Below are 27,329 nucleotides of genomic sequence, written 5' to 3'. Positions count from 1 at the left end.
AAGTTAGTATTATAACTTTATTTATCATAAAAAAACATCCTTGAGTTTAAGTGTTTGTATATAAATAAGTTAATTTTAACCTTCAATATTATAGTAATGTAATATTGACTCCCATGTATAGTTTAAAGCATTAGTTGAGAGATTTTTTTCTTCGAGAAAATTTGCCAAGTTCTGTATCTGATATATATATCCAAAATAAATGAATCGCAATCCAATAAAAAGCTTGTGAATAGAAATTGAATCAAATCGTGAAAATTTTCAATACCCAGCCCTATTAAAAATGATCTTAAATATTGGTAATTTTCACCTCACGCTTATGGTTTTGATTAAAATACATCATGTTCAGTCAGGCACAATCTACACACAAAAGTTTTAAATATTTCAAAGCTCAAATTGGATCTGAAAATTCTGCATATGCATAATGCAGATGATCTGAACTCCATGTAGCTACTGTTCTACTCTCCCCGTTGGAAATGAATGACTTCCGCTCTGTCGTTTGTTGGAGATGATGCAAAAGAGCTTTAGAATTCAACAGCTTATGTAGGTTTTGAAACACAGCATTAGTTTCATGCTAAGCAGTCTATACTCTTTTATAAAGGTCTATAATGCTTTTTCCTTTCCTTTAGGTCTGTCCATCCCTGTCCCTCGTGGCAGGAAGGGGAAACGAGTGAAGGCTCAGAGCTCTTTTGATGTGCAGAAAGTTGAGTGGATCCGCAAGTACAATCCCGATAGTCTACTGCTTGATGACAGTTACCGAAAACACCTCAAACACCAGTGCAACAAGTAAGTTAGACCCATCAGGGACACTGTTTATGCTGAACTAAATATTAGCTTGAGTGTCTTAATTTCACTCTTTTTCAGAGTGTTGCTGAGAGTGCGTATGCTGTATTACCTGAAGCAGGAGGTCATTGGAGAACATGCTGATTCTGTATTAAGAGGAGCTGATGCAAGGTATAGTCATCATCTGACTTCATTGCTTTGGATAAAAGTATTATAACTTTGTATTAGTGTTGTCAAAAATATCAATATTTCGATATGTATCGATACGATTCCAATACTCATTTTCTGCAGTATCAATACATCGATACCAGCTGCCCAAAGTGACTTCTTTTTCGTGGCTTATTGCACTTAAATGGTCAAATACATTCAAAAAGCCCATCTTGCCGAGTATTTGAATAGTTGAGAAATAAAACGCAAGTGTAACAGTATATTGGATCAGTGCATAAGCTCTTAAAGTGACAGCAGCCTAATAAACCTGCTGCTGTTAATCAAAGAACAAAAGACCGAAAATCACTCGCTGCTCTTGACTAAATAGCTTTTGTGACTTTAATTGTAAGCATTAATCTGTATTTAATTTTTACAATGAAAACAATCCAGTGTTATTTTACATTTGATGACTTTCCTTTCTATGGTATTTCTTACCTGAATACTACTTACCTGAACAACTTAAAGCCATGTTTATTTAATTTGTTTCTTTATTCTATTGTATTTATTTGTGCTGTTGTTTTGCAGTTTGTTCATTTGTTCTTATTTTATTACTGACTATTTACTTATTTATATAGTTAAACTATTCAACTACTCAAAAGTGAGTGTATTGTTCTGTAAGCTATTGCATTCAAATTACCCAAATTATTAATTATCTGTAAGGCAGTATATATGGCAGCTTTCCCTGTGGTATTGATATTTTTCAAGGTATTGTATTGAAGTTGGAAATTCCAGTATCGTGACAACACCACTAAAGTCTCTGCTAAATGCATTAATGTTCATCTGAATGCAGAAATGATCATTGCTTTGGATAGAAGCATCTGCTAAATGCATAAATGTAAATTTTCTTGAACAGCTGGTCATGTCACCAACAATACTGTAACAGTTTAGCTGTCACTAAATCTTACATTCTTGGATCTTTATGCCTACCAAGCTTAAATATTATGTTTTCTTTAATGCATTGATCACAATTTTTCAACTTTAAATTAGAAAGTGTGTTTCCTTGCAGGGACATTGATATCTGGTTGCCTGAAATGGAGCAGCAGGATGTTCCGTCTGGCTGGTGGGACGCAGAAGCTGACCGATGTTTGCTTATCGGAGTCTATAAGCATGGTACGTGTAGGCTTTATTTACCTCGTTATTTAAGAACTTCTTTATAGTTTTTCCCCCATGTTGCTTTTTTAAAACCAATGTTTTCAGTCATCTAACAACTAACAAATCATTTGGTCTTAGTGAGGTGTATTGGAGATTTTATCTAGATTTAAGTCATTCTGATACCCGCCAAAGACAAAAATATGTAGTTTTGCAGATCCCTGATGTGTTTTTTCCCTCTGTATCTTACCATTTCAGGATATGAAATGTACACCACCATGCGTGCTGACCCCTGCTTGTGTTTTGTTGAGCGATGTGGCCGCCCAAATGAGCAGGACATTAATGCGGAGCAGCAAGCGGCAGACCCGGAGCTCGGCGAGGGGTCGGTTTCAAATAGAGCTGATCTCTACACATTACAGCTTATATGGTTGACTGGTATATTTAAGCTTCTAGATGAGTATTGTTGATTTTCTTGTAATTTTTGATTTTCTTTTTGTGTCTTTAGAGGAGACTATGACAAGTACTCTGAAGATCCAGAATTTAAACCTGCGACAAGACACGCTAAGGAGGTATATGAGGAGGTATGCACATTTTGAATCACTTCATTTTTTTGTTTCTGTGTATGTGTATTTCTGGCACATTTATCTTGTGGTGTTATTAGGAATTTAAATGTAATAATAAATGTGGCTCCTCAGGCTGATTCGGTGAATGCAGATGGTGAGATTTGTGTGGAGGATCGCTCTGCTCCTGTGCAGATCGAGGGGCCATCTTCTGGATCATCAGATTTGTGTTATTGGCCGACGAGCTCATCGCTTACAGCCAGACTACGGCGTCTTATCACAGCCTACCAACGCAGTTACAGGCGAGAGCAGCTTAAGATGGAGGCGGCAGAGAAGGGCGACCGTAGACGAAGACGCTGTGAACAAGCCACTAAACTCAAAGAGATAGCCCGACAAGAACGACAACAAAGGTACGTTCCTCAAGAAACCTGTTACTGAAGTTTCCTTGCTATCCAGCATTCTCATAAGCGTCCCTGTTTCAGGTGGACTCGTAGGGAGGAGTGTGATTTTTACAGGGTGGTATCAACCTTTGGCGTCGAAAGGATAAAGAAAGAGGTAGAGGCTCAAGAAGGGGATGAGCATCATATGGACTGGAATCGTTTTCGTTCGTTTGCTCGACTTGATAAGAAAACGGATGAAAGCTTGACGCGTTACTTCAAGTGCTTCATGTCCATGTGTCGGAGAGTGTGTCACCTTCGGCCTGCACGTGGAGAAGGTATTGAATGAGAAACCTGTTTGGTGTTTAAGTTGGTTTAATTCAGTGGAAATTGGTTTGGATTAGGGATGCGGAATATATCTGTACCATAACATTAAAGTAATTATGAGGCTCCCAAAACAATTGTTTATGTGGTTTACACCAAATGACAGTTTTTCTCTACTGTTCTCTCTTCTCCTCTATTAGAATCTCAAGATATGTCCCAATCCCTGGCCCCCATCACAGAAGAACGGGCGTCACGCACACTCTACAGGGTCAGCTTGCTGTGTCGGCTACGTGAGCGTGTTCTTCCCCACCCGTCGTTAGAGGAGCGCCTCAGTCTGGCGCCACCCAGCTCCGACCTGCCCAACTGGTGGAGCATCCCACAGCACGACCACGAGCTGCTTTTAGCTGCCGCTAGACATGGCGTCAGCCGCACTGAACTCTCGATCTTCGCTGACCCACAGTACTCATTCAGTCAGGCCCGTCTCGACTACCTCCAGAATCAGCAAGCTCAGGCAGCTTCACAGATTCACGCGTTAAGTCAGTCACAGGATTCGACCGGTATCAAAGAGGAGAGCCTAGATGACGAGTCTCGGCTGTTGGGGGTGGAGACCCTCTGTCCGTCAGACTCCCCAGCCATGCTCCTCTCCCATTCTGAGGGGAAAGTTGGAGTTCAGGTTGGATGGGGCTGGAAGAAGAGCAAAAACAATGGGCCGGGTGAGAGAAAAGGAGGAGGAGAGAGAGGTGAAGGGCCTTCAGACTCAGATTCCGATTCAGACTCGGGCTCGTCTTCCTCCTCCCGTCATTCGGGCAGCTCGGATGATAGCGGAGACAGTGATGCAGAGAGAGAACAAGGTGAGGGGTTTTTGGTAACCTGCAGCAGTGTAGCTTACAATATTATTTATTAGTGTTTTAGCTTTTTGATGACAAATGTTATTTTTAGGAGGTTTTTATTCCTCAAATTTTTTTGTCATTTTCCACAAAAATATTTAGCATTCAGCATTTTCAATTCACTTCAATTCATTTATTTGTATAGCACTTTTCGCAATACATATCGTTTAAAAGCAGCCTGTTTCTACATTACAATTTAGAGTAATCTGTTATCAGAGGTGACTGTGTCAAAGTAATGTCCATATGTCAAATGTACTGTTCTAAGATCATTCAGATCATGCATTTGCCTTCATAGGAATAAATTACATTTTCATATATATTAAAATACAAAACTGTTATTTACATTATAACAAAATTGTGTTTTACTGTATTTTTGATCAAACAAATGCCTTTGTAAGTATAAAAGATTGCTTTTAAAAACATTTTCAGGGCTCAACGCTAAGGATTTTTTGTACTGGCCCGGTCGGGCCAGTGGTTCAAATTTTTACTTGCCCTGCCAAAATTTTCACTTGCCCCACAACAAAAAATTAAGTAACAGAAAAGAAAATAGGCCTATAAAATAAGCCAAGTTATTGTTTTCGTTGTTTATGAAACATGTAAACTTAATAAATAAGTTTGACACCAAAAGCTACTAGATTAACTCACTTAAATTTTAAATATTGTTAGATAAATAAACAGCAAGTAATAAAATAGTAATAAATAATCAAATTACGAGTATAGCAGATATGAATACAACAGAACAAACATATAAATAAAATAAACAATGCTTTTCAAGTTTTTCATGTAGGTTTAAACAGAAGATTTTCAGGTACAGAAATTGTTATATCTATAACTATATAACTATAGATTAAACTTTATGAATCAGCCGAGAGCTAGATGCATAAATAATGTTTTGAAATGTTGAAAATATAAAATGTTAAATACTGTTATTTGAAATTATTTTAAAAATAAGACACTTTAAACCTGAAATTAATCCCGCCAGTAGGTGGCAGCAAGTCTCTGCTAATGAGCGAATCATTAAGATTCAACCGGATTCAACCGATTCATTCAAACGGCTGATTCATTCAGGAAGTGTTTCTCAGTGATGCAAAACAATGCTGTGGACTTTGTTTGGAACTATTTTCGTAGGCAAAATAGAGTGAAACAGGCGATTTGGTGTCTAAAATGTAAGTCACTTGATATTAAGTTCTTGTTCATTAAACTGTACTCTGAATAAAATCAATATCACATTTGTAATTGTTGATATTTGGAGAAAAACGGCCCTGTGTAATATTGGTTAACTCTATTAAATTATATGAATATAAAAGATATACTGGGGCATTTTTGCCCCTTATCTTGAATTCTGGGGCATTCTAAAGGCATTTTAATAGACTAAATCACGCGCAGTGAAAGCGTACACTCTAAATATGCACGCGCACTAGTCTAACCTTAACTGTTACTAGACTACGTCCTGTATTGCATGTGTGCACTCAATGGGTGTTTTGTGTTTTTGTTTGGTTTTGTAAATTGAGGGATATACTTGATAATTTCAGATCGTTAAATCAACAATTACGATATCATAGACATAGACGATATATATCGCACACCCTACAGCACTGGCCCGATCGGGCAAGTGACCGTTCCGTCTACTGTCCCGGGAGTCATTCACACTGGCCCCGGGCCATCGGGCAGTCCTTATTGTCGAGCCCTGATTTTTAAAAAATCTTTTGAACGATACCATTTAAATCATTTGAATACATGAAAAATGCCATGCAGGAGCTTCCTTAAATTGAGTGACTCAAATTGATTAATCATTTTTGAAACCATTTCAAGATTCGTAGAAATAAATCAAAATAAAACTTGCCAGCTCAAAGATGGTTTGTTACTTAAGCTTAAACTTAGTTCACCCAAAAACATCTACATTTTCAAAAATAAAACACTCAAACTTGTATTACTTGCTGTCTGCCATTGAACATAAAAAGGAGAAAATTTGAAATTTAGAAAGTTTTTCGTTTCTCAATCATTCAAATCGTCACTGTGTATAATATTTACACTTTTTCTTTGCCTAGCTGTAATGATTAAAGTATTAGTTCACTTCAGAATTAAAATTTCCTAATTTACTCAACCCCACGTCATCCAAGATGTTTGCATTTCTTTCTTCAGTCAAAAAGAAATTAAGGTTAATTAGGAAAAAATTCCAGGATTTTTCTCCATGTAGCGGACTTCACTGGGGTTCAACGGGTTGAAGGTAAAAAACTGCAATTCAAGATTCCAGATGAGGAATAAGGGTATTATCAAGCGAAACGATCAGTCATTTTTAACCACAAGTGCTCTGTGATGCGCCACGCATTATGTAATCATGTTGGAAACATGCGTGATGTGGGCAGAAGTACAGATTCAGTGTTTACAAAGCGAACGTGCAAAGACTACGTCAAACGGCCTTTACAAAAAAAAGGTAACACAACGATGGTGAACGAGGTGACCTTTCCAACGTGATTACGTAATGCGTGACACATCGCGGAGCAATGCAAGACGTTCATTTGTGGTTAAAAAGTATATATATTTTTAGTTGTTTTTTTTTTTGTTTTTTTTTGTTTTTTTTTTTGTTTTTTTAAGAAAATGACCTTTCGTTTCGGTAGATAAGACTCTTATTCCTCGTCTGAGATCATGTAGAGCTCTTTGAAGCTGCACAGAAACTGACATTTGGACCTTCAACCCGTTGAACCCCAGTGAAGTCCACTATATGGAGAAAAATCCTGGAATGATTTCCTCAAAAAACATAATTCCTTTTCGACTGAAGAAAGACATAAACATCTCGTATAATATGAGGGTGAGTAAATTATCAGGAAATTTTCATTCAGAAGTCAACTAATCCTTTAATGAGTTAATTTGGGTTGATTTGTCTGAGATTTGTAACTAAAATGACTCTGATCTCTCAGCAGCAGCTCTTAAGATGTGTGATGGTGATGAAGATAACAGCATCCTGTCATTCACACCATCTCAAGAAGGCACCCAACCTGAGTCCCTCACTGACCCTCTAAGAGTTGACTGGCCCAAAGACCGTGTGTTGATAAACCGAATAGACAACCTCTGTTCGCTGGTTATTATGGGGCACTGGCCGTCAGGTCGCCGCTACGTCTCTGATATTCAGTTCAGTGCTTTGTCTGAAGAGCGTGACCTCAGCGATGACCTGGGTTACCCCCGAGTGGCACGCAAAAGCAACAGTGCCCTATCTGCAGACGTTCTTGAAGGCCAAGAATCAGAGTTCACTGTAAAACTCCTGAAGGTGAGGTGGTGTTCAGACATTTAGGAACCGTCATGAACCTCAATGGTGTCTTTTTCTTCTGCTTTAACGTTTGCTTCATTTTCTTTAGGAGGAGGGGCTTAAGCTAACGTTCTCTAAGCAGGCTCTGATGCCAAACGGTGAAGGGAGTGCACGCAAAAAGCGAAGGGACCATGATGAGGTACAGAAATTCAGTCTCATTAAACTTGTCTAAGTTTGGGGAAGAAGTAACTATGGTTGGGTATCGAATTTATTCAAATTCTGGAATTGGATATTTGTTATAAAATTAAAATTTAGATTCTTCTTATCGATTCCTTTGTGTGTATTTTAATATGATTTTAAACCATTCAAGTGCAAGTAGACCTGCACATCCAAAACGTGCACGCAGAAAGCCGCCTCTCATACTGAATAGTGTGCGATACTGAACACTATCGATAGTGATAGCGATACTATTGATAGTGATTTTGTACATAAATTGACAAATACACAGATAAATGTCAAAATATCCTTGTGTAAACAGTCAGTTATGTCGTAAGCGAACGTAAACAGTTGAGAAATAAACGCATGTGTAACAGTATATTGAATCAGTGCAGCTCTTAAAGTGACAGCAGCCTAATATACCTGCTGCTGCCTCTAAAATAACGTTAATCAAACAACAGAAGACAGAGAATTTTTGTAACTATATCGGTAATGTATATTTAATTTATAAAGTGCAGTGATATTTTACTTTGGATTACAGTTTCTGAAAATCTTAAAACGTTGTATATTTCAGTCGTTTATTTGTTTTTATTTGTGCGATTGCTAATTTGTTTTTCTTTAATTACTGTTTATTTGTCTAATGCTTGAAATGTGTATTAGTTAGGGCTAATTGTTTTGCTATGGTGTTTTTAAACCATAGGCAGAAGTTCCTTGTGTTAAATGTTCTTTAGCCTGTTGGTATTCAGCTACTATGAAATGTTTTGAAACAAGATTTTTTTTTTTTAACCTTATTGGAATCGAAATTAGGAATTCAAACGATACCCAACCCTAGAAGTAACCTTTAAATGTACATGAAATGCATTATATATGTCCAGCTGTATAATGTATAATGTGCTTTTTTCTTTTTTTTCTTTTTTTAACCTTTAGCTGGTAGATGCCGAAGGGGTTCTCCATGCTCCCCGCAGGAGGGACCTTCCCAACTGGCTCAAAGAAAACCCAGATTATGAAGTAGAGGGAGACATGCTAGAGGTAAGTGCATAACTCAGATTGAGCTCTTGTTTTTGGACTGACACATGTGATAATGTTCCTCTCGTTGTTGCAGTTACTGGTGAACCGGACCAAAAGGAAGAGGAGGAGGAAGAGGGTTGAGAAAGGAGCAGCACTTACGGGCAGTGAGAGAGTGAAGGTCATAGACATAAGGACGGGCAAGAAGGTAAGGGAGGACATTTGGGAGTTATCCCATAATTGAGACTGACCAGATTTGAGGGGGGATTTACACAGAAAATGTATACATATAATCAAATGTGGTTGCAAAATTCCTATTTAATGTGCACTACCATTCAAAAGTTTTGAGTCTTGGGAAGAAATTAATACTTTCAACAAGGATGCATTAAATTCATTATAAGTGACAAATCTTTTGTCACATTATTAGGGCTGTCCCCTAATATTCGACTAACCGTTAGTCGACGGGAAGAGGCTTAGTTGACCAAAATTGGTGTTAGTCGGTTAGTCGCAGGAACAAAAAAAACATTCGCCTATCATTCATCATGCATCGACCTCAAATATGGCTTATCACTTGAAACATGTAAGTATTCTAACTCTCCAGTGTTCACCTAGATAAGTGTGCGCTATCATTTGCCGCATATCCAAGTGTTTGTGTGGAGAGCATCCTTACTACATGACATGGAGGCGCCGGTGCGATCGCTTGCATTTAACTTTAAAATACACCATTTTTGGTCATATAGATAAGAATAATCCAACATTTGAAACTGTAAATGGTTTGCTTCTATTTATGTAAACTCACAATAACAAGAAAACAAACAGGATGCCCTTCCTGCCGTCTCTCTCAAGTGAACTTGAGGCGTAACAAAAATTTACCGAAACTCTGCACATACTTGCCTCACAGACATGAGAAATCTATCTGTGGAAAGCTTGAAATATCTATTTTTAAATTAAAGGTGCAATATGTAAGAGTTTTGCAATAAAATATCCCAAAACCACTAGGCCAGTGTTATATATTTTGTTCACTTGCGTAGTTACAATATCCCAAATGTTTCCAACTATTTGTAAATCGTTAGAAAATCGTGACTTTTAACCAAGGCTCTGGGACGTATGAGGAGTTGCCTGTCCTGCATTTTCTCCATCATACAATACGTTTTAAAATTAATTGTATGCCGTTTATCAACACAAGCCATCCAGCATTTAATATGATATTGTAAAATCGATCTATCTTACTGCAGTGTGTAACAGTGTCTCACAGCAGCCGCCGAGCGAACGCACAGAGTAACGTTATAACATCATTTTCAACACTCTCAAATGTATCTAATATGATAAACAGAGCTGCGTTACCTCATACTCATGACCGGAAAAGCGGAAGCGGCGCCGGCGACTGTGTCATAATAAAAGTCCCGCTGCTCGTGAGGCGTGTGTTGAGCAATCGCTCCAGCTCCTCGTTCAGCTCCACAACACTCGCTCCTGCTCTGCTTCATACTACAATAATGTTAATAATCACATCCATGAACATGATTTCTTCCAGAGTCCTATCCTGATTGTTTCCACTGGCTGTGATGTGAAGATCACATGTCCCAAGATTCCGCGCTTAAACTTGCCGTCATCAAGCTACGCCTTTGTTTTGAATAGGCGACCTCTAGCGGACAGAAATTCTACATACTGCACCTTTTAACTGAATTTAAATCTAAAACAAATGTTCTCACACTGTAATCCGTATGAAATGTGCATAAAGTCGCGTCCACCACTGCGGAGATGAAGGGATTTTATTTAAAGAAAAAATTCAAACATTAAAGGGATAGGGAAATGGAAATCCTGTCATTTACTCACCCTCAAGTTGTTCCAAACCTGTATGGATTTCTTTGTTCTGTCAAACACAAAAAAAGATATTTTGAAGAATGTCGGTAACCAAACAGTTGATGGACCCTATTGACTTCCATAGTATTTTTTTTTTTTCCATACTATGAAAGTCAATACGGACCCATATTCTTCAAAATATATTCTTTTGTGTTCAACAGAACTATCGCTTTAAGCAACAACTATTTTCAACACTGATAATAACCTTTTGAACTGTAGTGTACATAGTTTGGGTATTCATGAAAAGTGCAAAAAATCGATGAAGCACTGAAGTATACCAGCCTAAAATGTGGTTTGTCTGGGACAATTATTGTTCTTGATGGATTTGGTGCAGTTCAGTCGGTCTCAATGATTTATACTCCCCTGCTTTTCAGTTTGGTGGAATATACGGGCCTGCACTACAGGACCTGAGAGAGCACCTGGAGGAGAATCCAGACCACGCTGTAGCACCGGAGTGGTCCGAGACTGTTCGCAATTCGGTTAGTGTCTCCTGTATTAGCTCAGTGTGTCTTTATTATCACCCTCATCTATCCTGGTTGTATAGCGTATTTTAGGTCAATCACACTCAGTGGTCAATTTTATAGAAATTAACGTGATCCTTCTCCTCAATCTCAGGGCTTCCTGCCTGAGAGTTTATTCCACAGACTGTTGAGTCCCCACGCTTCAATCCCCAAAAAGAATCGACATTACCTCTCCACCCCTTCGATCCCGATGGACGACCCTCTCCTCGGAGGCGGCGAAGGCGAGACGTTAGTTTCCGATGGCGCGTACATGATGGACGACGAGGAGCTGGAAGACGGCGGTCACCTCACGTCATCTCACCACTTCCTTACTCCAGCCTACGATGTGAAGATGGAGCCAAGCGCTCTCGATATGGACGGAGGTGACAGTTTGTCACAAGGTGGATATGATAGCTCAGACAGAGAGGCCATTTTGGATGATGTCATCATGGCACCGAAAAATTCAGACTCTTCCTCGAGCTCCGAGGATTGACCAAATCTCACGTTAGATGTAGTAGACCGAGATCATGACAGTCTTTTATTTTATTATATTCTGCCTTCATTATTTTTATAATTATTGTTGATGTTATTGCTTAAAATATGGAGTAACAGGTTTTTTTTTTTTTTTCTTGGGTTGGATTTGTACTTGACTGTTTTGCGTAGATTGAGGAAACATACAGGTTTTTTTTGTTTTTTTCTTTTCACCTCATTCAGCACATTGTGCTTAATTCCAGATGAAATATGAATTTGTCTCACATACCCACAGTAAGCCCCTTTCGTCCTTTATTGGCTGGGAAAGGAGCCGTTCGTCTCGCCCTCAGGCTGAACTGTTCAACAGTGTGCTGGAGGATCCATTGTCATGCACTGAGCTGAGCCATCGTGGTGCCTCGGTCTGGTGAAGAACATGGAGTTTCTGTTGGATGTATATCATTTTTTGTGCGTGTGTGTCGGGGGGTGGGGACGGGGTAGGATTTGGGGTATAGGTTTAGTTACTGAAACAATGTTAGACAGATGATGGCTGTATTGTACAAAGTAGAGTTGGTCCTATGCCTGCAATGATGCAAAAATTATGCGTTTATTCCCGTTTCAATAACTGACTCCAACTGTCTCTGTGATATAAATATGAATAGCAGTCTACAGTGGAAACTGATGTCTGTTGAATTCATTTCATCAAGTGTTTATTTATGTGAATGATGACCACTCAAGGCTCTTTTTATTGACTGCCTGGAATACATGCTGAGTAGAAAAACAAGTTTATTCTCGCTCTCTCATACTTTATGATATTTCTCCACATCAAAGTATAATCATTAACGATTGTTTTCATGAATAACAAGCAATTTTGTTGCCTTGTAGCTTTAGTTGACATCATTTGACATTTAAATCACAAATTTAAAATAGCAATTCAAGTAAGGTTGAAACTAACACGTTGAAAGAGACAATAAAAATCACAAATTCAGCATGCAGCAGGGTTAACATTTGGAGGTAAGTAAGGTTTGATAATTTATCATGGTTATTTGCCAGCACTAACAAACAATATTAATGTTTGTCTTGGTAAAGCTCACAAACATCTTAAAAATTGCATATATAATGTGGCTTTTTACGTTTTAGAACAACTGAGCGATCAGTATTACTGTATTATGAGACAAATAGATTGCTATTATGTAGTGCCTTTTGAGCTCTCTAACTTAAAAAGGTAATATGCCTAATTATAAGTATTAAGTTGAGGATTAAATTAATCAAATCCTATTTAGTCATGTTTGTGCCATGTTTACCCACTAAAAATGTCACTTTCGGCAGGATATTAAAAAAAATACTAGAATAACAAGTGTTAGGACAGAGGAGAGAGTTGAAATTACTAATTAAAACATTTACAAAAAAAAAAAAAAAGGTTTTGTTTGATACGTTTTCTTTGAGAAAATGAAAAAATGGAAACCGCTCAAACCAGAATAGTAAAATGGTGTAGAAATCCGTCCATATGTTCACTTTAAAAAGTAAAAAGAAACCGTAATTATTTAAAAAGTATGAGTTTAATTTCTGTTTAAGCAATGTGAAGCATATTATGAAAGGGTTAAAGCTGCTAATTTTTGGCACTCTAGCTTTCAAAGGGTTAGTTCACCCAAAAATGAAAATAATGTAATTTATTACTCACCCTCATGTCGTTCCACACCCTTCGTTCATCTTCTGAACACAAATTAAGATATTTTAGTTGAAATCTGATGGCTCAGTGAGGCCTGCATAGCCAGCAATGACATTTCCTCTCTCAAGATCCATTAATGCACTAAAGACATATTTAAATCAGTTCATGTGAGTACAGTGGTTCAATATAAATATTATAAAGCGACAAGAATATTTTTGGTTCGCCAAAAAAAATTAACGCTTTAGTGATGGACGATTTCAAAACACTGCTTCAGGAAGCATCGGAGCGTTATGAATCAGTGTGTCTAATCAGCGGTTCGGAGCGCCAAAGTCACGTGATTTCAGCAGTTTGACACACGATCCGAATCATGATTCGACACAGAAGATTCATAACGCTCCGAATCTTCCTGAAACAGTGTTTTGAAATCGGCCATCACTATATAAGTCGTTATTTTATTTTATTTTTTTTTTTTTTGGCGCACTAAAAATATTCTCGTCTCTTTATAACATTAATATTGAACCACTGTACTCACATGAACTGATTTAAATATGTTTTTAGTACATGTATGGATCTTGAGAGAGGAAATGTCATTGCTCCCTATGCAGGCCTCACTGAGCCACTGGATTTTAACAAAAATATATTAATTTGTGTTCAGAAGATTAAGGAAGGTCTTACGGGTGTGGAGTAATTACATTATTTTCATTTTTGGGTGAACTAACCCTTTAACTTAGGAACTGCATGTGTCTTGTGGAAGAACATTGTACCGGAACTACTTTATGTCTATGATGAGTCACGCAGATACTGTGCTACTCCGCAGCGGTACGACCCGAACCAGTCGAAAATAGTCCGAATATAAACATTATAAGTGTACCGTAGTGATTCAGGATAAGACAAAAACACGTTTTGGAAAATTCATGATGTACTCGCTCATTATATAATTTTTTGTCAATTTTGAACACAAAATAAGTGGACAGGCGCTTTAAGTAAAAGTGATTTTCCTCTAGGGGGCACATGTGACCATATTCTCTTTTGAGATGCATTCAAACTTGTAACAAGACAATTTTGTCAATTTTGTAACAAGGCAAATTTGTCTTCTTGAAAACATTAGTACACTTGTGAGAATGGGCTCATGATGTAAAAAAGATTAAATAAGATTCCTTCCCCTGCAATCATAAACGACTGTGATTGGTTCAGCTTGACCTTCGCTGAATAAAGTAACGACCGCCGTGTGACAATCAGCGGCGCTCTGGAAAGATAATTTGTGGTGGTTATCGCATTAGTAATAGGGAGTGAAGGGTCAAAACATAGTTATCTAAACGTAAAGTGTATTACCAACTACAGACAACGAGAGTCGCGTTAAGTATTTCGAGGTTTCAGTTGATTTGCTACGAATAAATCTACGATCGGAGTGCGATTAATGTGACTTGTGGATGCAAACAGACAAACGTAACAGAGCACCGATTGAATCGGTCCATTTTTAGCACTGGCAGCAACTGTCTTTCCTAGTGCAACTCTAATACAAATTTTGATCATTCAGTTTGAATATATATATTAATAATATACAGTTTACAGTGTTATTTAATGAGACGTTGCATATTACATATAACAAACAGTAGAAGACTCTCTCCGCGAGGCCTGTGATATGAATGAAACCTCACGTTAGCATTAGCTGCTGCTAGCTGGCTCAGTTGGTAAGCCTCGTAATAATAAACGTTTTTTAACAAATCAGGTAATACTTGCGCCGCGATCGTGTAATGAAGTTTTCTGGCATTATTCAGCCGAGCGACACATACCATATGCTGGACAAAACCGAGAACAAGATGTCGTGTTTCTTGCTTCTCTTCTTTTAGTGAATAGCACTTATTTTTGTTGTCTTAGATGACTTTGCTCTTTGATTTTTTTATTTGTTGCTCTTGGCTTGTTACAAGGTCAACCGCCTCTCTCATATCAAGAATCCCAAAAGGCTTATCTATTTATTCAGTGTTAATATTATCCTCATGGATCTGAATTTTTACTCGGATCTCTCTGACGGGACTGGTCAACATGTTGATTCTGAGTTTATGGAAAACTCGTCTTATAATGGATATGATTCCGTGAACAAGGTAAATATTACTGCTTTGTGTAGTAAACATCTTTAGTTTGATATAAAACGTGTATTTTTATTTAAAATGGCAGCATGTCATGTAGTGTACCTTTGATCAAGATGTCTGCAGGTGAAGAATACACCTTTTAATCTTTGTTTATTAGTTTGCAGGTGCCAGTGAGTCATACCTGACCATCAGTGGACCTGCTCATCATTTTCTTGAGGTGGTGCTGCTATTTCTGGTCACAATTAGCTTAACTCTTGTACACTCAGGGTCTTTGGGGTCTCCACACACCCCAGGCAACAACGTAATTTTGTAACAAAATATCATATTTTTTAAAATGTATATAAATAAATTATTTTTGTTTTTATACAAAAACAGCCTTTTATGTAAAATTCACCTTATAAAAGACCCACATTTCTAAATTTCATTCATGGGGATAACATGGATAATCTGACATGGTTCAGTGTAAGATTTTTGTCCATATTTTGGAAAATGCAATTTTAAAAGTAAATAAAATTATCACTTTTACCAGTAGATGGCTGCAGAGCTTCACTATTTGCTATTTGACTGACTGAAAGACATCTTTTCACAAGTTTTTTTAAGTTTGATTCATATCTAAATATTATGAAATCGCAACAATAAAAGCTACTTTTTGTCAAAGTTTAATGTTTTTTGTACTGAAAAAAAATCAGTTTTTCAATAGGATTACATTATGATGAGACCCCTCTTTGAAAATGGACAGAATTCATCCTCAAAATCAACATTTTTGAAAAACTTATTTTTTTCAGTACAAAAAAATGCTAAACTTTGACAAAAAGTAATTTTTATTGTCATAATTGATTTCATAATATTTAGATTTAAATCCAACTGAAAAATACTTGTGAAAAGATGTCTTTCAGTCAGTCAAATAGCAAATAGTGGAGCTCTGCAGCCATCTACTGGTTAAAGTGATAATTATTTTACTTTTAAAACTGCATTTTCCAAAAGATGGGCAAAAATCATACACTAAACCGTGTCAGATTATCCATGTTATCCCCATGAATGAAAGTTAGAAATGTGGGTCTTTTATAAAGTGAATTTTACATAAAGTTTTTTTTTTTTTAGGTTTTTTGTATAAAAACCTACTCAACAAAATATTTATTTATTTATTTATTTATATTTAAAAGATATGATAAATCCTCCAAAAACTGCACACATGTGAAGTAAAAACATTAATAAACAGAGTAAAATTACATTTGTTTTTTAAAAAACAATTATTTTGTTACAAAATTACATTTTGTTGCTTAGGGTCTCTGGAGACCCCAAAGACCCTGAGTGTGACTTTTTTTTCTACACTAACATAAAAACAAGATATCACTGCAATTTTTTTTTTCTTTGTAGATCTAGAAAGTGTTAACAACTGTACAAAGTTTCATGTCATTTGGACAAAGAGAACATTATTTTTTTTATTTTAGCAAACGTCGTTTGGGGTCTAAAAAGACCCTATAAGGGATAATAAAACACACATTATGATTATTTTTATTGTTTTGTTTATTTATGCATTTATTTTTGATTGTAGAAAACATTCCATACACCCTGTCTGGGTGATGAAGAGTTTGAAATCCCAATCTCCTTGGATCCAGATTCTGCGCTCACCATAGAGGATGTGGAGGCCCATTTCGGAGAGCTGGCCGAACAGGCTGAGAGCTCAAGGGGTTCTGGAGTTGGAAATAGTCTTGCCAGTAATACTGTAGTAGGGGGGAATGATCCCTCTTTTGCCTCTGCTTTCATGAATCCATCTTCTCAGGGCATAGAGCACCTGAGTTTGGGTGTGATTAGCCAGCCGGGGGGAAGTGCACTACTGAGCTCAACTCTGGGTGTGGTAAGCTTTTGTCAGTGATTATTTATTCTCATGCTTTCATCTTGTGAGAATTGCTGTTATGTAATAAGATCTTGAGTAAAGTGTAGATTGGCACATCAGATAATGAGTTTTTTAATTTTTTTATAGGATCTTGGCCATTCTGTTGGCTCCCATTTTAATAGCTCCCCATCCATGACTATCGATGTTCCAATAAACGACATGAACCACAGTCTATTAGGACACAATCAGCTCACCACCATAGACCATTCAGATCTAAGTGCTCAGTTAGGGCTCAGCCTTGGTGGTGGAGCCAAGTCACCTGACCAACAGCTGTCAACCACACCATCTCCTGCTGGATCATTGCAGGATGAAGACATGGAGGACTTCAGACAAGTGAGTCGAGTCTTTCAGTTATGAGCATGATTTGTGGCACATTATCTTTCTTTTTCCATCTTGCAACCTATTCCCATTTCCTTTGCAGAAAACCATGCTGGTAGACTCCTTCTCAGCCTCTGCGACGATCATACCGCACATCCCCAACTTGACGGGTTCCACACAGCACTCTTCTGCTCCTCCAGCTGTAGTGAGGAGGGTGGGCGGTAAGCCGGCCATGGTGCCCGTGAACACAGTGGACACGGGAGCAACGCTCGGAGGCAAAAAGGGAAAGAAGAAAAAAGATCCCAATGAACCACAGAAGCCAGTGTCAGCCTATGCTCTGTTCTTCAGAGACACCCAAGCAGCCATTAAAGGCCAGAACCCCAATGCCACATTCGGAGAGGTGTCCAAGATAGTGGCGTCCATGTGGGACAGCCTCGGAGAAGAGCAAAAACAGGTGGAGTATAGTTCTTTAAAGGCTGACCGTGTTTGCAAAAAGTGCAATGCAATTCAAATATGCACTATTAATCAAAGATTTAGGGTCATTAAGTTTGTTTTTTTATTAAAGAAATTAATACTTTTATTCAACAAAGATGCATTACAATCATCAAACTTGACAGTAAAGATATGTTTAAAGGGTTATTTAACCCAAAAATGAAATTTCTGTCATTAATTACTCACCTTCATGTCGTTCCAAACCCGGAAGACCGTCGTTCCTCTTTGCAACACAAATTACGATTTTATTTTTTATGAAATCCGAGGGTTTCTGAAACACACATAGGCAGCAATATCAATGCAACTTTTGAGGTCCAGAAAGATAATAAAGTCAACATGACTACAGTGATTCAACCTTATGAAGCGATGAGAATACTATTTGTGCACAAAAACAAAACAAAAATAACTTTATTTGAACGATTTGAACAGTTGTCATATGGTGTTGTAGTAAACAGCGTGAACGGCGTCAACCAATACTGAGCCGGTGTTCTGATGTAAACATGGAAGCGTTGAACTGCGTTCACTACGTCAACTGCGTATAACAAGTTCAAATTGTTAAAGTTATTTTTGTTTTGTTTTTGCACACAAAAAGTATTCTTGTCGCTTCATAACATTGTTGAACCACTGCAGTCACATGGACTATTTTAACGATGTCTTTAAAGGTGCCGTAGAATGGAAAATTGAATTTACCTTGGCATAGTTGAATAACAAGAGTTCAGTACATGGAAATGACATACAGTGAGTCTCAAACTCCATTGTTTCCTCCTTCTTATATAAATCTCATTTGTTTAAAAGACCTCCGAAGAACAGGCGAATCTCAACATAACACCGACTGTTACACCACAGTCGGGATCATTAATATGTACGTCCCCAATATTTGCATATGCCAGCTCATGTTCAAGGCATTAGACAAGGGCAGCCAGTATTAACGTCTGGATCTGTGCACAGCTGAATCATCAGACTAGGTAAGCAAACAAGAACAACAGCAAAAAATGGCAGATGGAGCGATAATAACTGACATGATCCGTGATTACATGATATTTTTAGTGATATTTGTAAATTGTCTTTCTAAATGTTTTGTTAGCAGGTTGCTAATGTACTGTTAAATGTGGTTAAAGTTACCATCGTTTCTTACTGTATTCACGGAGACAAGAGCCGTCGCTATTTTCATTTTTAAACACTTGCAGTCTGTATAATTCATAAACATAACTTCATTCTTTATAAATCTCTCCAACAGTGTGTAATGTTAGCTTTAGCCACAGAGCACTATCAAACTGAATCAAATGTCAAAATCAGAATCAAATGTAAACATCCAAATAAATACCATACTTACGCGATTAGACATGCTGCATGACGAACACTTTGTAAAGATCTATTTTGAGGGTTATATTAGCTGTGTGAACTTTGCTTATGCTGTTAAAGGCAAGCGCGAGCTCGGGGGCGGGGAGCGCAAGAATTTAAAGGGGCCGCAGCCTGAATCGGCGCATATTTAATGATGCCTCAAAAAAGGCAGTTAAAAAATGAATAAAAAAAATCTATGGGGTATTTTGAGCTGAAACTTCACAGACACATTCAGGGGACACCTTAGACTTATATTACATCTTTTGAAAACGCGTTCTACGGCACCTTTAATACCTTTTTGAACTTCAAAAGGTGCAATGATGTTGCTGCCTAAAGCCCTATTCGGACGGGACTAGTTTCACAGGGGGACGTTAGAGAAATTTCTGTTTCACAGACGTACTTTGAGATTTTAATCCCGTCCGAATCTGCCATGTCTGTCTTTTTCTCACACGACCTCTGTAAAAATTCCAGAGCAAATTACCTACTGTTTTTCGTCAAACTCGGCGGTCCTCAGAGAAATCTAATCCCGTCCGAATGTGAATGTCTGTGATTTCCGAAAATGTTTTTTCCAAAACGCTTTTTCTTGTGTGTTTTGGTCAACGTGAACTACCGTACAATCTCTCGCTATCGCGCCGGTATTCAAGTTTCTGCTTTTTGCGCACCGATAATGGATGTAGATGTGTTTGGTACACTGCGAAGAAATAAAAAAAATAAATCAACAAGAAGAGCCAAATCAAGTAAACTGTTAAGACTGGCTACTGTAATATCAGTTTCAGGTAAGATTACTTTCATTTCTGCACTTAATTACATAACGTGTAAATTATATAAATTAAAACTTTTTATTCCAGTGGGTTTATTATAAGAACTCAGTTCTATTAAATCATGATGATAAATGTATGTTTAGTTTTTTCACACTACAATTTTTATAAAATGTTTACAAAACACTAAATGTGTTAGGACGTTTTACTTTATATTTCAAAGTGCATTCTGAACACGTGATCTTCTGAAATGCCCACATGTAAAACACAGACACTACTACCTCGGTAATAAACACGGAGATGTTAGTCCCGTCCGAATCCGTACATAAAATCACAGACGTAGGTTGATAAGAATTGTTACTCAAACGTCGTTTGGAAAACTAGTCCTGTCCGAATAGGGCTTAAGTGTGCTTCAGAAACTCTCGGATTTCATCGAGAGATTTCATTAATGGAGAGCAGCATTAAGAAATATCAAATATTGGGGGGGAATTTGGTCATTTAACCACTGGAGTCACATGGATTACTATAATGATGTCTTTACTACCTTTATGGTGCTTGAAAGTGGTAGTTGCGTACTGTCAATGGAGGGACAGAAATCTCTCAGATTTCATCTTAATTTGTGTTCTGAAGATGAACAAAGGTCTTACGGGTTTGGGATGACATGAGGGTGAGTAATTAATGACAGAAATTTAATTTTTAGGTGGATTAACCCTTAAATGTAACACAAGTGTTCTATTTATATACATAGCATATACATCCTGTTCTTTTGAAGTGTCTATTCATTAAACAATGAAAAAGGTATCGCGGTTTCTACATATTCAAAAATATTAAGCAGCACAACTGTTTTCAGATTTTCAGATTGCCACCACTTCCAATTCACACCACTGGCTTATATATATTTAAGGCCAATTATTGCATTTGCAGTTGTTTAAACAGACTGAAAAGTCATTAAAAAGTCTGTAAACACAACTTGGATTTATAACATTATTTCATAATTTGACACTGGAATTGCATTTAATTTTTATAAATATTCTTTAGAAATATTAAAATAATTACTCAAACTGTTAAGGAACTAGATCCATAAATGATAAATTTATTATTTTCACCCTTATTACACATGCATTGTGCATAATTTTGAATTTTTATGACCTTTTTCAGGTTTACAAGAGGAAAACAGAGGCAGCTAAGAAAGAGTATCTGAAAGCTTTAGCAGCTTACCGAGCAAATCAACTCTCAAAAGTGAGTAATTTTCTAGTTTCTTCTTTGTGAATTTTTTTTTTTATTATATGCTTTCTCAACTTTCTTTCCATTTTTTTTTTTTTTTTTTTTTTTTTTTTTTTTTTCTCATCCAGCCATCTACTGAGGTGGAGGATAGCGCTCCTCCCACTCCTCCCTCCATTCCCTGTCCTGCACCTGTCACCACCGCTCCTGCTGCCCCTGCCCGTCCACGCCTGACCCCCATCCCTGAGCAGAACACCATCACCAACATCTGCGCATCCAACATTATCCTCGACCTGCCTCAAGTCACCACACGTTCCCGCACGGGTTCTCTACCCCTGGCCATCGGCCAGCCCCCGACCCCTAACCCCACCCCGACACCCACCGTCACGAAAATCATCATCTCAAAGCAGATGCTGCAGGGAGGTGCTCAGCTCCACCAGATCCCCACGTCCATGGTGACGGTGATTCCGGCCGGAATACGAGCCGTGCAGCCGGCTTCTGCGGGGCGACAGCCTCCACCACTGCAGCAGATGCAGGGCACCCCACCTCCGCCACGTCTGCAGCAGATGGTACAAACCCAAGCCCCGCCTCCTCTTCAGGCCAAGCCCCGTGGAGGGGCAGGAAGTGCCGTGGCTGTCACGGCTACGCCTCCACCGCCTCTTCAGATAAAGATTGTGCCCGCTTCTATACACTCTGACCTGTCCACACCAATTATTGTTACTACAGCAACAAGTGCCAATCCTGTTATTTCCTCATCCTCCATCTCAGCACATCCCGCCCCTGTTGAGGTGAAAGTTGAGGAGCCCAAAGAGGAGTTGGTCACTGGGACGGATGAGGCTTTGACGGAGGAACCCGAAGAGGTTTGTTTTTTCCATAATTAACATAAACAGCTACTGTGGTTACAATTTATTTTAAGGTGTCTTTATTACAGTGTAATTATACAATTAAGTACCAAGTAATATTATAAACTTGTATTTAACTAGTTAGGAACAGGGTTAGGGTTTAGTATAGGGTTATGCAAAATTTACTGTTATTACAACATTGAGTACATGTAAAGTATGTAACAAGGTCACTGTAAACAGTCATATAGGAAGAGATTTAAAGGGGCAGTTCTCCCAAAAAATGGGAGAATTATCCCATAATGTACTCACCCTCAAGCCATCCTAGGTGTATATGACTTTCTTCTTTCAGTCAAACACAATCAGAATTATATTAAAAAATATTCTGGCTCGTCCAAGCTTTATAATGGGAGTGAATGGTAACCAAGATTTTGAAGCTCAAAAAAAGCACCTCCATCCATCATAAAAGTAATTCAGGGGGTTAATAAAGGTCTTCTGATGTGAAGACATGCATTTTTCTAAAAAAAAAATAAAAATAAATCCATATTTATAACTTTATAGACTATAATCACTAGCTTCTGGTAACGTCCGTCCATGCATTCACGAGAGAGTCGAGTTCCTGCATATGATGTAGGAGTAGCACAAGCTCAGGTGGGAGTAGACGCCTCTCGCGGTTCAAACAAATAGGGCTGAGCAACAAACTCAAGCTGCTACTGATCTGATCTGATACTGATCTGCAACAAGAATACCAGCACACATACACAGTTTCTTCAAGGTTGAAGTTGGCTGAGCTCTAACTCTAAACAGGATACTGATAAGTTGTACTTTTCACACAGTAAAAGTTACAGACAATATTCATCATTATTCTATAGTGTTGGAAGATGAGAAGTACAGAAAATGCTTTAAAGGAACAATATGTAAGATCTTTAGATTAAAATATCCTAAAACCTTGTGTACTCCCAAATGTTTCCAAGAATGTTTAAATTAATTTAACCAGGACACGGACCGTGTCCGTGCGTCACCAATCAATGACATCATACCCATGTTACCCTCGATTTCTCATTTTATTTTGTAGAAACTATGGAAACATCAAAGACGCTTTAATATATTATGTGTTTTATTAGACAGGTGAGCGACTGTTTGGATACATTTATAGACGGAAAACTAATAATGTTATATAGCTCAACACTGTTAGTCTTATTTTTTAAATCTAGTTTTCTTGATTTTCCGCGAGTACCATGTTTTTATCATGCCTCAGAGAAAAACACTATTTTGTCAAGTGGCTAACATTGTATCTAATATGATAAACAGTGCTGTATTACACCACATACGCATGACCTGGAAAAAGCGGAAGCGTAATAAAAGCTCCACTGCTGTCGAGCCATGTGTCGCGCTCGTCTCTCATTAGCAATCGCTCCAGCGGCCTCGTTCAGCTCCAACATCACTCGGTCCTGCTCTGCTTCATACTACAGTAATGTTAATAATCTCATCCGTGAATATGATTTCTGCTCGAATCCTGTCAGGTTCTTTTCCTCTGGCTGTGAGGTGAAGACGAAATCTCCCATGATTCCGCACTCAATCACGGTGTCATCAAGCTACGCCTTTTTGAATAGGCGACCTCTAGTGTTGAAAATCTACATATGGTGCCTTTTAGAAGTGGTCACATAGGCTGAAGTGACCCCAGTGACCTTGGTTGTCTTGAACAGCTAGAAGAGTATATATATGTTGGGTGCCTCTCTCAACAACATACTCGGTTTACTGGAATGTGCTCTCTCTAAGTAAATCTCATAAGCTGAAGAAGTCATTAAAATCATTTAATATTTTGAAAAATAAATATGAACTCATTACATATAACTTATTTACATATACATTGAAGCAGCAGTTAGGGTTGCAAAATTCCGGGAATTTTCAAAGCTGGAAACTTTCCATGGGAATTAACGGGAATATATGGGAATTAATAGGGAATTTGCAAAATTGCAGGTTAGCCTATAACAGGGTACTTAAATGTAGTTGAAAAAAACATCTTGCAGCATAATTTTGGTTAAAACAATCAGATTTAATCCAATTTCAGTTGAATTTTTAACCTGACATTCACACAGCACTTTACTTAGTGCAGGGCTATTAAGGCCACGCCCCCTGCATGCACTGTGCATTCCCCCAGTCCATAACATCCACATTTGATCAAAAATACAGAAAAAAACGGTCAAATTGTGAAATATAACTACAATTTAAAATAATGTTTTTCTTTTTTAATATACATTAAATTATAATTTATTTCTGTGATCAAAGCTGAATTTTCAGCATCATATCTCCAGTCTTCAGTGTCACATGATCCTTCAGAAATCATTCTGATATGATGATTTGATACTCAGTTATTATCAATGTTGGAAACAGTTGTGCTGCTTAATATTTTTTTATAACCTGTGATACTTTTTTCAGGATTCTTTGATGAATAAAAATTTAAAGAACAGCATTTATTTAAAATAGAAATATTTTGCAACAATATACATTACCAGTCAATTTTTTTTTTTTTTTTTTTAAGAATTTAATACTTTTATTCAGCAAGGATGTGTGAAATTGATAAAAAAAAAAAAAAAAAGTGATATTAAAGTGATATTGTTAGAAAACATTTCTATTTTGAATAAATGCTGTTCTTTTTAACATTTTATTCATCAATGAATCCTGAAAAAAGTATCGCAGGTTCCAAAAAAATATTAAGCAACACAACTTTTCCAACATTGATAATAACTGAGTATCAAATCAGCATATTAGAATTATTTCTGAAGGATCATGTGACACTGAAATAAACGCATAACAATTGCTGCAATAAAAATATTTATTTTACATATTTACTAAATTAGAATTGAATGTAAAAAAAAAAAAAAAAAAAAAAAAAAATCATGTTATGACCAGACAAAATGTTTATATTTATGTTTGTATATGACACATTTTATATAAATATTATACATATTCCCCAAAATTTCTAATAAATTCCAGTAAATTCCTGTTAAGATTCCAAATTGGAATCCGGTAAATTTCCGGAACCTTTCCACCCCTTTGCAACCCTAGCAGCAGAGGATTCCAGAATCCACCCCTTCAGTGGAATCACAGAGCTCAAGCAAATATCCACATCGCTATGATTGGATGCTTTCTTAACTGCTGTTTTCTCTCCGCTGTCATTTTTGTTGAATATTTTGTTGTTGAGAGGAAGGCACGCATATTCATCTACATTCACTGCCATTATACTGGTATTTTTAAAACTTCTTTTTACCACTAAGCAAAGAACGAAAAAGAAATACGCTGTGATTTATATCTGGGCCTTAAGAGATCAAACACAAGTTAAGCACACAGCAAAGTTATTCAGAGATGTTTTATCCTGCTCTTTCAGATGGAGATGGAGGTAAGCGTTGCTCCTGCTGTCTCCTCTTCCACTTCTTCTGCGAATCTCTGTGTCCGTGCTGGATGTACAAACCCGGCTGTGGAGAGTCGAGACTGGGATAAGGAGTATTGCAGCAATGAATGTGTGGCCACACACTGCAGGTGTTTTTTTTTTTCTGTGAATGTGCATGTGTAAACTTTTTGTTTTGTAAGGTGTTTTACATACAGTCCGATTCCATGTACTAACTGTCCCTATTTTTTACTTTCTTAACAGGGATATTTTCATGGCCTGGTGTTCAATCAAGAGCCAGAACTCAGCCGCTGTCAAATAAACGAAATCCCCCATTTCTGGGTCTTTGCATGCCTGGACATGTATTTTATAATAACACAACAGAATTTTACTGGAACTACTAGTGAAGGTACAGTGTTTTTGGTGTAAATATCGAAGGCATGAAAAAAGCGGTAGAAAAAACACTCTGAGGACAAATTATGTCTGTTAAAACTATTGATGAATATACTACAAACATCACATTTTGACTTTTATTTTCCCCATTGAAACACACAGTGAATATTGTGGGGTTTTGTTTTTTGATCTTGTATTGTTTCCACTCAGTTTTGGTCCAGTGTTTGTTTGTTTTTGTATGTTACTAGTTAATGTGTCTAAGTGAGACAAATCTGATCCATTGTATTATTTTCAAATGCAGTAATTTTGATTGATGACAAATTTAAGCGTATTAGTGAACCTCAAACAGTAATGCAATCTGTCTGAAATTCTATTATATTTTGTTTTCTCATGTGCTGACAGTGTCTTAGATCAGTGTTCACAAGTGCTCTCGTGTAAAATCTTTTTGCCTTAGTTATGGGGTTTTGCCAACTTTTTTTTTTTTTTAGATTGTGTTACAGAAATTACTCAAGTATTAATAAAAGGCAACCAAAATGGACTAAGTTTCAGAATTCATTGCAAACAGCCATTTTTTTTTTTTAATGTGACATTAAAATGGTCAGTGCACTACAAAAACTGCAGAGGTCCCTGCTTTGCTCTTTAACTACAGCTAGAAACTGCCAGTATGGAGCCAATTTAGTTAAGTATTTTCAATAAAAAAAAAATAAATAAATGTAAAAGTGCTCTTTTCAGTCGCAAGTCTCTCAAGCTTTAAAGGGTTAAGCCAAAAATTAAAATTGTCATTAATTACTCACCCTCATGTCGTTCCACAGACCTTTGTTCATCTTCAGAACACAAATTAAGATATTTTTGATGAAATCCGATGGCTCAGTGAGGCCTCTATTGCCAGCAAGATAATTAACACTTAACACTTACAATGCCCAGAAAGGGCATATATGTTCGCATATATGTTCGATTTGCCTAACTGAATATAGTTTAACTGTCTGCCACAAGTTGATCTTGTAATAAAGGTCTCATCAAGAAAAAACACGCTGTATTTTTGTATTCATTGCATTTTTGAATTATAAAAGTTAAATAATTTTATTATAAAAATATTAATGATTAATTGATAGTTGATTGTCGGGAGAATTAACGATCAACTAAGAAAATTTAATCGAATGCTCATCCCTAATAGACGATTTCTAAACACTGCTTCATGAAGCTTTACGAATCTTTTGTTTCGAATCAGTGGTTCGGATCGTGTATCAAACTGCCAAAGTCACGTGAACTATTGAAATTTCAAAACACTGATGACATAATGAAGCCTCGTTTACTGAAATCACGTGACTTTGGCGCTCCGAACCACTAATTAAAAAAAAAAAGATTCGTAAAGCTTCATGAAGCGGTGTTTTGAAATCGCCCATCAC

The 27,329-nt window shown here is 37.2% G+C and overlaps 2 protein-coding genes across 5 annotated transcripts in view; both read left to right on the top strand.

Annotated features, from left to right (window-relative positions):
• chd8 (chromodomain helicase DNA binding protein 8) overlaps window positions 1-12,195 on the top strand; it is a 34,229-nt gene extending 22,034 nt beyond the window's left edge. For 2 of the 4 annotated variants that reach the window (XM_048162430.1, XM_048162428.1), the window contains exons 26-39: window positions 627-783; window positions 862-951; window positions 1,994-2,097; window positions 2,335-2,458; window positions 2,582-2,657; window positions 2,772-3,046; window positions 3,119-3,351; window positions 3,538-4,188; window positions 7,146-7,489; window positions 7,578-7,667; window positions 8,612-8,713; window positions 8,787-8,897; window positions 10,924-11,028; window positions 11,165-12,195. In XM_048162430.1, coding sequence (XP_048018387.1) covers window positions 627-783; window positions 862-951; window positions 1,994-2,097; window positions 2,335-2,458; window positions 2,582-2,657; window positions 2,772-3,046; window positions 3,119-3,351; window positions 3,538-4,188; window positions 7,146-7,489; window positions 7,578-7,667; window positions 8,612-8,713; window positions 8,787-8,897; window positions 10,924-11,028; window positions 11,165-11,542 — 2,840 coding nt within the window. In that variant the 3' untranslated portion in view covers window positions 11,543-12,195. Of the gene's footprint in view, window positions 1-626; window positions 784-861; window positions 952-1,993; window positions 2,098-2,334; window positions 2,459-2,581; window positions 2,658-2,771; window positions 3,047-3,118; window positions 3,352-3,537; window positions 4,189-7,142; window positions 7,490-7,577; window positions 7,668-8,611; window positions 8,714-8,786; window positions 8,898-10,923; window positions 11,029-11,164 lie in introns of all 4 variants that reach the window. The other 2 variants (XM_048162429.1, XM_048162427.1) reach the window with 1 other exon arrangement.
• A 2,234-nt stretch (window positions 12,196-14,429) lies between these two features.
• tox4a (TOX high mobility group box family member 4 a) lies at window positions 14,430-26,461 on the top strand. Its single transcript, XM_048163344.1, has 9 exons — window positions 14,430-15,288; window positions 15,434-15,493; window positions 16,832-17,134; window positions 17,261-17,506; window positions 17,595-17,945; window positions 21,241-21,321; window positions 21,435-22,163; window positions 25,531-25,682; window positions 25,795-26,461. The coding sequence occupies exons 1-9, from the start codon at window positions 15,184-15,186 to the stop codon at window positions 25,850-25,852; spliced, it is 2,085 nt and encodes a 694-aa protein (XP_048019301.1). The 5' UTR covers window positions 14,430-15,183; the 3' UTR covers window positions 25,853-26,461.
• The last annotated feature ends 868 nt before the right edge of the window (window positions 26,462-27,329 follow it).

The sequence above is a fragment of the Megalobrama amblycephala genome, linkage group LG17, assembly GCF_018812025.1.
Source record: "Megalobrama amblycephala isolate DHTTF-2021 linkage group LG17, ASM1881202v1, whole genome shotgun sequence".
Taxonomy (NCBI): domain Eukaryota; kingdom Metazoa; phylum Chordata; class Actinopteri; order Cypriniformes; family Xenocyprididae; genus Megalobrama; species Megalobrama amblycephala.
This window is presented reverse-complemented; position numbering and strand designations above follow the sequence as displayed.